General features: G+C 45.6%; 1 protein-coding gene across 16 annotated transcripts; it reads left to right on the top strand.

Annotated features, from left to right (window-relative positions):
• The first annotated feature begins 836 nt into the window (after positions 1 to 836).
• LOC147977952 (uncharacterized) lies at positions 837 to 7,211 on the top strand. Of its 16 annotated transcripts, XM_087546052.1 has the most exons (10): positions 837 to 1,156; positions 1,246 to 1,389; positions 1,705 to 1,836; positions 2,122 to 2,396; positions 2,489 to 2,552; positions 2,973 to 3,063; positions 3,445 to 3,542; positions 3,868 to 4,103; positions 4,217 to 4,562; positions 4,654 to 4,972. In XM_087546052.1, exons 3-6 carry the CDS (start codon positions 1,734 to 1,736, stop codon positions 3,014 to 3,016), a joined length of 486 nt encoding a protein of 161 aa, XP_087402178.1. In that variant the 5' UTR covers positions 837 to 1,156; positions 1,246 to 1,389; positions 1,705 to 1,733; the 3' UTR covers positions 3,017 to 3,063; positions 3,445 to 3,542; positions 3,868 to 4,103; positions 4,217 to 4,562; positions 4,654 to 4,972. The 16 variants fall into 16 exon arrangements, 4 of the variants coding, with proteins under 4 accessions (XP_087402178.1, XP_087402180.1, XP_087402177.1 ...); XM_087546054.1 differs by having other exon boundaries at positions 2,750 to 3,542; XM_087546051.1 differs by having other exon boundaries at positions 2,973 to 3,542.
• Positions 7,212 to 10,682: the final 3,471 nt, after the last annotated feature.

Raw genomic sequence — 10,682 nt, forward strand, 5'->3', positions numbered from 1 at the left:
ATCAACTGACATATGCGCTGACGTAACGATGGCAGATTGGACTGAAACACCATGAAATCTATATATGTTATGCATGCTAATACAAAGGGTGCATTATTTTTTTTTCCAGAATGTAGGAGACACAAATATGGATATTAAGCGGAGATGCACAAAAAAAATCCATTGCCAGGGGCTCCGAAGCGACATCACTGCAAGGGGCCGACAATTCATCGTGTTTTTTACAACATAATAATATGGAAGCGGTGATATCTCATAAAAAAAGATGTCAATTTAAATTTTATCACGCAAGGTATTCTTTTCAATGTTATCATTGATCTTTCCTTCGTCATATTGCCTTCCATGTTCACTTAATTAGGCATTTTTATACTAATTGGCTCATTTTTGCAATCATGCCGAAAGACTATGTTTGTCCCTGTAGAGTTATTATAGTCATCGAATCAATCATATGTCTGCCTCCAAGAAAATCAAATTTGTGGACATTTGAAGATGCCTTGTTATCAAAATATTTACCTTTATATAACTTCATCAAAATATTTGAGAAGCCCGTGGCAATGCACGGGCATTCTACTAGTCTAGTTTATATGTAGTAGGACAACAATTGTAGTTGGTTGAGCTGGTTAGCATGTTGCACGTTTGGAGTAGAGGTTATGGGTTCAAACCCATGTGCAAGCATTTTCCTTTTTTTATATATAAAAAAAAACACAGTGGTAAGTAATCTCTACTCCTAATGAAGCGCAGTTGGTGAATAGTCCAGTTTATTTTCGCTGATTTTTTTCGTTATCCTCCCATTTCTGATTTTTTTTATCATCCTCCCACCTCCGTTAACTCGCAACCCTCACCCACCCCATCCCATCCCACGCAGACGCAGGCACCCAAAAAAACCCACCCCCACAAAAAACACTCCTCTCAATCCCATCTCCGATCTCCCTGCCACCGACTCTTTGTTGCCGCCGCCGCCGCCGTCCGAGGGGAGACGCCGCCGCCGCGTCTCCAGGGCAGGGCGGCTTGAATCCCTGTCGCCGGGATCGCCCCCGCCGAACTCCGGGCCATGGCGAGATCCAGCAGACCATGGCGGCGATCAGCGCCGGGACAGGACCAGGAGGCCGCCGGCGTCTCCCTGATCCGTGACCCCGACGCCATGGAGCTGCTCGTCAAGGTTCGACCCCCTTCCCTTCACGTCCCTAGCGTCAGGGTCTTCGATTCCCTTCCCTGATGCCGCTTCCTCTTCCTCACGCACGCACGCAGGCACGCGCAGGTCCAGCGGCAGGAAGGGCAAAGAGGAGGTCTAGCCTTTCTCACGCAGCACGCAGGCACTCACGCAACCACCACGGAAAACGCCGGGAGGGAACCCTAGACGCCCGCCCGGCCATGGCCGCCACCGCAGCACAGGTATGAATGGAATCCCTGGTCCCCATCTCCTCTCGTCTCTTCCCTCTAGGCAAGGGAGGAGGTCTGCTCATTCCTTCTCCACCTGCAGAGAGGCGAATCCTTCTCGGATGGCCCCGATCTGGTTTCATCTTTCACTAATTAATTTGATTTCATAAAAGATCAACTTTGATCAATGGAAACTGCCACGCTGTTTTGGTTCTACAGTATGTAGAAGTAGGATCTTAACTGTTGGTGTCTCAATCCAATCTGAAAATGCTGCAGGTTGTCATGGTAAATTATTAAGTTGTTATTTCTCTTGTTCTTCTTGCGTGGCAGGATTCGGTTTTTGTACAACACCATCACGGATGCAAACGACAAGGGCTTTAGCGTGCCAGTCACCTCGGTGTTGCTTCTTTCGGACCACGGCGGCAGCGGCGCTGTTCGACAACAACTACAAAAACAGCCACGGTGAGCTCCTCTCCTTGCCTCCAGCAATTGTGCTTGCTTGATGCTGCTGTGAGTCGTCACCGTCCAGAATCAGGCTTGGTTGGTGGTCACTATTTTTGTTATGTGCTTCAACTCAAAAAATAAATACTCTGCCTGTTTAATTACGCTTAGGAACTGGAACCTACCAATTCGATTCCTTCTCGTTTGCCAAATGCCACAATCTGAAATAATTTGCTTTGTTTGCTGCTGGTCTTAATCTACTTGCATGCTTGACTGAATTTATTCTGCCAATTGCTGCCCGTCAAGGAGTGGACCTCTCCGGTGCGCAGCTGGGCGTCATTCAGGAAGAGCACCAGCGTCATGCCCAAGCTGGTGACATGCAGCCGGAGCTTCGTCGCGGAAAGGGGCGACCCTCCTCCTCCTCCAAACAAGACCGTGGGCACGAGCGACGTGCTTGCCGCTGCCGAGGTAGAGGCGCCATTGGTGCCGAACGTCCTGCAGGAGATCGCCCAGAACAGGACGACCACGCCTGCGAGGCGGCGAGGCCTGCTCGGGTTCAAGCGAGTGTCAAAGTCGTTGTTGTTCGTGACCCTTCGAGCATCTCTCTCTCTCTCTCTCTCTCTCTCTCTCTCTCTCTCTCTTTATTTTCACATCGTACTCTTCTAATGTGCAGGATGTTGCTCTCTGTTGCTACTACTGTATGAATAAAGTGACAAGTCGCTGGTGTACGAATAAAGGTGAGTCACTCATTTTTTTCAACAACATTGACTGGAGCACATACATATACGAAGATAGGTAGATCTAATTTTAATGACCTTGTGTGTTGCCTGTTGTATGCATGTCGACTGAAAACAAATAAGTGGGTGTTGTTGGCTGTCTATCTCCTTTTAAGGTTTCACCTTTAAACTATGCTTTCTTAATTTTCTTGAAGCAGGAAATCTTGTGAAACTTAAAAGGCATACAAAAACATGATTTGCCTTCAAGTCAGTTTGCTTTCAACACATCTGAAAATAAGCAGGGCATTTGATTGGCCTATTTGCTTAGAACAAGACCAGCCAAACAGGGGCTCAGCATGTCTTTGGACGTTGTACTAAAATGATGATGATGATTTATGCTATGCTATGGTGACTTGGACTCTCTCTGTTTTCGAAATGCAGAGTGGGTAGCTAATTTGGTTTCCAGTATGAAGAATGAGACATAGCGCCGCTAGCTGGAGGAAGATTAATTTCAACAACATGGTGGCCAGAGGTACATTCCTTACCAGAAATCATATATTGTAGTTGTTCAACAATTCTTTTTTGCCTGACTAACGCAGTTATTCAACTGAAACATCAACCTGTCTTTCTAACTCACATGGCGCAAGCAAAAGATGAAGAGGAAGCAGGAGAAGGACGGGAAATCCTCTGAAAAGGAATTTGAGTTCTAGAGAGCTTTGTTGGGTTACCACACCATATTTGTGCATGGAAGTTAAACCATCGGAGTGGGAGTTTGAGGCAACAGTAATGGCAAAACTTGGGCTGCTGACCGGAGCCCGCAATTTTGTTATTCTAGAACTAGCTTTTCTATGCTGGAATTTCTCCCAACCATCAAGGAAGTACGACTGGATGTCATCTTTTTGTCATTGTATAGGTGGATATGTTGGGGCACACGTCATTTTAACACCACTAGGTTTCTGAAGTAGCTGATTATAGTTTGGTAATGGACATACATTCTTTGAAGAATTAAAGGTATTACTCACTTGATTTAATAGCTCATTTTATGCATATTCAAAATACTGAATGATAGAATGATATGCTGCCCGTGATAGTTGTTTCTTGTTTTATTGGACGTTGGAGCTTTAACTTGTAATTTGATCTATTTATCCATTTTTTATCATGAATAGTACGACCAATGAGGTAGAGGTGAAATGCTCTGTAAATAAAGAGAGACTAAGATGATTTCCTATACTACAATTTTGTAGAGATGTGGAGAAGGAAAGTGTTACTGTTCTTTCAATAAAGTTTCATGTTCTGAGTCTGCATGGCATGAAATTCTCTAATTTTTTTCTTTTAGTTTCTTGAGAGGAACAAGTCGCCATGGACAGGTGAGATCGAAAGATGGCACCATGGTCACGAGGAGCGGCGACTGAGAGGATAGGAAACAAATACCGGTGGCCGCGACGGCCCGAGCGTTTGGGAGATGGGATGGAGTGGCGGTTGTGGGGCCGTGTCGACACGACCAGTTGCGAGAGCGGTGGCTGCACGGACGCACTTGTGGAGGTGTCGGTATGCACCCTGGTTTTGAGCCTGGTAGGATCCTCACTCTGCTCTGGCCTCAAGGGTATTCGTCTACTTCGTGTCGTGCTCTTGAGTTAGGATGATGCACTAATGAATGTTTGATTCTTTAACTTCTTCTTTTCCAGTCATGTCGGAACTATGTACTTCAGCACATCCTCTCATCTCTCTCTCCCTGGGATGCCCTGGCCTCTCCTTTCTTTGTCCGCGAGTGATGGCAGCAGGCGATCCGGAGAACGGGGTGTGGCAGACGGGAATGGGGACCGGTGGCAGCAGGGAGTGAGATTTGGTCTCTCTCTCTTCAAGAGGACGGTGCCATGACAAACTTTGTGATGCAAACGCATCATCTCTGCAACTTTCTAATGCAAACGAATCAGGTTCCATGATAGATTTGTTTTTTTGACAGTGAATATTGACAATGAACCATTTTTCTGCCTGACTTGAATCATCAATGTAATACGTTGTGTATTGCTGGTGAGATCTTATGTATTCCTTTAGTTTGTCTACACTCAACCAATTTTGAACTGTCACTCATATATGTTGTCTGTTATTTTATTTTTCCCAGGGAGAATGTGACGCCGGACACTACAGAAATGAGTTTAGTAAAGGATTAAAACTAATTGTCATATGATGGGAAATTGGTTTCCTATGCAATAAACTTTACATCCTCTTTTTTTTCTTTACAAGGGATGGTGACTATGATATTGTCTATATCTGGTGGTCTGAAAGGCTTTCAAGGGAAGCGCCACGTTGTTGCTTATTCCGTGCGATGAGCACTCTAATCTTCCTTGTATGATATTAGGATGTGAGCTTTCAAAATTTTATTTCGTTAGTTAAAGCTGTTGTTGGCATTGTGATGAATTATAAAAAGGTTGTTTGTCCAAGGCTAATTGCCTCTTTTATTGTTGGGTAACCATCCTTTTCCCGCCAAAATACTTTCCCATGGTATAATTTATTGATGATATATGGTGTTAATATAATTGTAGTGTAGATTTTTCTCATCCAAATGCGTCGATATATAAGACTGAAAGTGTTTTGCTATATGATTCCTGTAAAAGCAGTATTTAAGTTTTTCTGTGGTGAATGGTGTCTAACATATGAGAATATTTTCTATACCCATTTGACATTGGTCAGCTACATTTTCATCTTACTTTATATGAATTCTTTTCAGACTTGTAACCAACTATACACATCACATTCTGTACTACATTTATGTGCATTTGGATCTCGCCAAGGCTAAGGTACTGTGATTCAAGCTTTTCTTTCTAGCTAGGATTTTATTTTCTACAAACCGAGGAATATCTAACATACGAGCAGAAGGAAGCGCCGAGGAAGAGGGTAGAGGAGATGGACACCTAATCTGCAAGTTCCTGAATTTCAACGTTTTCCTGCAAAAACACTTTCCCATGGTAGAATTTATATGCTGTGTTACTATTGGGTGTAGCAATTTCGCAACTCTGGGAAGAGCTTTTGTGGTAGGGCGTCAAATGTGCCATCACCCGCGTCGACCTCTCGCCGATCGCTGTCGCGGGGATGTGCGACCAACGGGCAGAGCAGGGCACCAGTGATAAGTTCACCGATTTGGTCGACTCACCGTTCCCTTCCTCTGTCCATGCGACGCCGCCTGTCGTTGTTGGGTGTTAATTCGTTAGGCCCCTTATGGCGCTACATAGTGTGTTCATCTCGCCTGCCTTCTTATGAGAAATCATGTACTGAAGGTAAGATATTATTCATTTACATTTTATTTCTTTCTGATCATCGAACAAGATCTTCGCTTTGGAGATCTTCTGACTACATGCACGAATTTTAGGTCCTACTTGCACAGTTGCCTGCACTTTGGGTTGAGAAATATCTTATAATTAACAGTACGATAATACTTGCAGGATTATCTCAGTAGTCAGCACCACCATCTGAGATCGCACATTTAGAACCACGGTGGCACACAGAAAAGTAGTAGTACCAAGTTCATATGGTCAAATAACTAATATGAAATACTACCCTCAGTTTAGATCCATTTCAGAGGGTCTCATATCAACACCTATATGTGGGAGTTTCAGAATATAGACTTACTTATAAGCTCGGATAATATATTAAGCTTGAAATGTACTCCCTGGTTCTGTAGGGGTTTCTGAAATGAGTAGAAGATTAATATCTGCTAATTAACAGTACATATTGATTTACTTATCGATTTATTCACATTCTATCAGATTTGTCTTGAATGTGATACTTTATTGACTGTACTGAACACTGGAAGCAAACTGTTTTATTATATAGGATTAGCCTGCATTAATTTCTTTATAAGTTCTCCTTGAGATCAATTTGCATACTTGGGCCACTAGGGCCTTTGGTTAGTTTACAACTGGAATTCTAGACACGTATACTGAGTTCATGATGGAAATATATACGAGTATTCTCAAGGTATGGAAAATGTTTTAATTACTACCAGATGGAATTATTTTCACCATATTTCTAGATATCATTTCCTCTGACAACTATGTGCGAGTTTGCGGAGGATCCAAAGTGATGCATAAAGTGGGATATTTTGGCTTTAATTTATGTACTCATGAAATGGGAAAGAACTAAATCAACCAATTTGCAATGTGAGCATTCATTGTTTCAGAATTTATATTCTTCCATGTTAAAACTCCAGATGATGACTTATAATGCGCATATAGGATGGTTGCAAGTTAAGAAGGTGATTTTTGGTGCACCTTCTCAACTACATCGATAATGAAGCTATAAACAACATCCTTAAATTTTTACTCTATGCTTATGCAGCTGCATTGTAATACTCATTTATTTGTAACGTTTTTGTATCGTATCAAGGTACCATGGGTGGTTAGAAGATGCAGTTATTTTGGATCCCATGTATTTCTTGTTTCGCAAAAGGTCGGTAATTTTCTCAAAGATAGAATAGGCTGATCAGAAGATCTACTCCACTGAGGTACACCTCATAATTTTTATTTTCGAGTATATCTAGCTCAAGCCAGTGCATTGAGGCTAAACTCAGCAGCTACTGTTCGTGTATGATTCAAATTACTGCTAATCATATGTTTTTTCTATTTGCTGGAAGATGGCACGTTGCATAATTTTACCTTGTAATTTATTCTTCTCTTTTGTGTATATGCACTGCTATTATTTTTATGTTCTTGTGACAGTCAGCGAGCCTCGATTGTTATGCTTCGGGAATGTGAATATTGTACTGCTTATTTGTAATGATGATGATCTAATTCTGCATGATGATCATGGAAAAGCAGCGACATTGTACTCTATATTGTTTGTGCATGTGAAATTTAACATGTAACTCTTGTAAACTTTTTTCAAGAGCCCGTGGCAACGCACGGGCACTCTACTAGTGATCAAGTAGATGGACACTCCAATTTGTTGGACAAGAAACAACATAACGTGTGTTGGTCGTTGGATTAATACTTGATACAAGAGAGCAGAGTTCGAATCCTCTCCAGCCTGGTTTAGTGGGAGAAATAAAAAAACACAGCGGTAAGTAATGATCAAGTAGATGGACTCCAATTGCGAATCAACATGTGATTGAGTTGGTTAGGTGGACAGTGGTATTTCCAATCCATCAGGATTCAAATTATGGTGCTCGCATTATTCCTGGACTTATTTCAGGATTTCTGGCGATGCGCTTTCAGTGGGAGGAGACGTTCCCGTCGACGACGAGGCGCCTACGGTGATTTCGTAAATCTCAAAATGATATGCCGCTTCAGTCTCTCAAAGGTGCTCATAGGGGTAGGGTGTGCGTGTGTGCGTTCATAGGAGTGAGTGTATGCGCGTGTATATGAGCGCTTGTGTCTGTACTGATGCTCAAAAAGTAGATGGACTCCAATTTGTTGGACAAGAAACAACATAACGTGTGTTGGTCGTTGAATTAATACTTGATACAAGAGAGCAGAGTTCGAATCCTCTCCAGCCTGGTTTAGTGGGAGAAATAAAAAGAAAAAGAATAGGAAGATATCGAGGGACGCGGGGTAGGATCGATCGGGATTAGGAAGAGGGATGGAATCGTTCGGATCTATCCAATAAGCACGAACGTTTGGTATATATTGATGTCCTTTAAATATACTCCTATGACATGGAGTAGTTCGTCGCACATGGGACAATACCGTGCACATAATGGTTGTGATCACACGATGGACCGATGCATCGACCGTCGAGTCGGTGTGCCATAATGCCGGAACAGAACTATCCAGCCCAAGAAATCAATCCGCCATTGCGCCGCGCGGGGACTAAAGGCCTGTTTGGTTTCAAATAAGTCACCAACTTATAAGTTGAAAAGTGAAAAAAATGACTTATTTTATCAAACAGACCCAATTTATAAGTTATAAGTTGCTCCACTCAACTTAAAACTTATAAGTCACCCCCTTTTGCATGGGTCTCACCATTTTTACATAAAAAACAAGGTGGAAAAATATGGTTAAGTGACTTATAAATCAGATAACAATCAAATAGACGTGACTTATAAGTTACTGGTTTTAAATCACCTGACGTATAAATCAAGTGATTTATTGAAACCAAACAGCCCCTAATCTAACACGATCTAGGAATAGGATGGCACGTTACCACTGCCCTGGCCTCTCCATCGTATTCCATTGACATGCCAGGCAATGAATGCATCGTACATGGATATCATTCAGATCGAGAAGCTGGCTGCAGCGTTTATATAAGGCACGTACGTACCATCGTTCACAACATCCTACCTACTCCCTCCGTTCCAAAATCTTTTACGCATAGTTTCTAACACACATACCAATGAGTGCGCTGGCATTAAATTTTGAAAAAAAAAGCCCCCACTCCATCTCTCTCATGCCCGGTCCAAGTAGTACTAGTATTACTAGTACCGATTAGTGCTCCAGCCATGCGTTGCCGACGCTAGTCTCCGGTGCCGTCGTCGTCAGGTGGCGCCTTCTCCGGCGCCGGCGTTTGTCAGGTGGCTCCTCTTTTTTCTTACTCCTCCCCATCTTCTTCCTCCTCCCCCCCCTCCCCTTCATCCTTCAGCCAGAGTCACCGTGGTCAGCCGTACGCGGCCGCGGCGGCCGCCAAGAAGCCGTACACGGATGCGTTGCTCCAGCTACTGGTGGCGGACTCGCTGATGCCTGCTGCAGTGGACGTAGAGAAGCCCGCCATGGAGAGAGAGGCTGGGCGGGACCGAGTAACTCCAGACATGGTCATGCCGAAGTAGAAGCGGGCGCACGGGCCAGGTTCTCCTTCTACCCGCGCACGCTTGCCCGGCGGAGACACCCCACCTCCCCCACAAGCACAACGGCGCCCGGAAGTTCCACTTGATGACCATGCTAGGCGCCCGCAGCCAGATCCTGCTATCGGTGTCCGCCGCCGCCGGCCCCTCTGTCGTCTTCTTAACCGAGTCGTCCAGCTTGATTCTCGCCGCCGTCGGTCGGTTCATGCTGCGGCCAGATGCGGCGCGCAGCTGCACGTGTTGATAGGGCTGGTGGCCGCGACCGCGCCCGACTGGTGGTGAATATGCTCTGCGCCGCCGACACTTGCGTGCGCGTGCTCGCGCTGGAGCTCCATCGGCTAGTGAATCTGCTCTGCGCCAGCGACCTTCACGTGCGTGCACGCGCTGGAGCTCCTCCTCCGTGTTGCGAGGCCATGGACACAGCGAGGTAGAGGCGATGCGTACGGGAGCAGGAGATATGCGAGGAAGAAGACACGGGACATTTTCGTCAAGAGCGGGGCAAAGTAGCAAACACGCACTACAATTCGGAATTTTCCCCCAAAAACTATGCGCACTACATTTTAGAACAGAGGGAGTAAGCTTTAAGCTGATCGAGCTGCCCAGCCCACCGCCGCCCGAAATGTGGCAACCCGTACTCTTCGTCCTCCTTGTCGCCGTCTTGCTCGGCTCGTGCACAGCGACGGCGAATGGTGGCCGCGGCAAGCCGCTGGTCACGACAGTCACCAAGGATCCCTCCACATCTCTCTACACGGCGACCCTCAACGCCGGCCGCCCGCTCGTCCTCGGCCTCTCCGCCCCGGCCGTCACGATGCCGTGCAGCGTCGGCCACGGCCAGAGCGCGTGGCGCCGTTCGAGCTTTGCTACGACTCCACGAGGCTGCTTGTTAGAAGGGAGAGAGAGGATTGGTGAAATAGTTCATTGTATTGCTTAAGCCTCATGGGCATATATATTGAAGTACATGATCTACTTGGAGTACAAGGCAAGCCAGAATATTCCTAATCTAACCTATGTTTCCTAATACAATCACATTACCCAACAAGCCCCCGCAGTCACAACGGTAGCGACGCAGACGGTGAGACTGGAGAAGAATCCGAAGGCAAGCCGATGGACACCCTCCCACAGTCATAACGGTCGATGCATCGCGGAGTCGTGGCTGGATTGGAAACCGACGAGATTGTTCAAGCAAGGCGGTAGCCCTTTGTGCCGTTTGTCGTGGAAGCCGAGAGCGTGGGTGGTGTAGCCGTGGTCGTGGTAGCCGCGCGAAGAATACCGTAGTCGATGTCGAGTCGGGATGGCCGGTGTCGAGGAAGTCGCCGTGGAGCCACGGGCGCAAGGGGGCGCCGAGTTAGCATGGGCGCGGTGATGTCGAAGTAGTGGTG

The sequence above is a fragment of the Triticum urartu genome, chromosome 3A (assembly GCF_056163025.1).
Source record: "Triticum urartu cultivar PI428250 chromosome 3A, HENAU_Tu73, whole genome shotgun sequence".
NCBI classification, from domain to species: Eukaryota; Viridiplantae; Streptophyta; class Magnoliopsida; order Poales; family Poaceae; genus Triticum; species Triticum urartu.

Excerpts from the sequence above, each read along its gene's own strand:
- LOC147977952 (XM_087546051.1), top strand. The coding sequence starts at position 1,734 with ATGCAAACGACAAGGGCTTTAGCGTGCCAGTCACCTCGGTGTTGCTTC. Across the intron at positions 1,837-2,121 it reads CAACTACAAAAACAGCCACG|GAGTGGACCTCTCCGGTGCG; the intron begins GTGAGCTCCTCT and ends CTGCCCGTCAAG. Across the intron at positions 2,397-2,488 it reads CGAGTGTCAAAGTCGTTGTT|GATGTTGCTCTCTGTTGCTA; the intron begins GTTCGTGACCCT and ends TCTAATGTGCAG.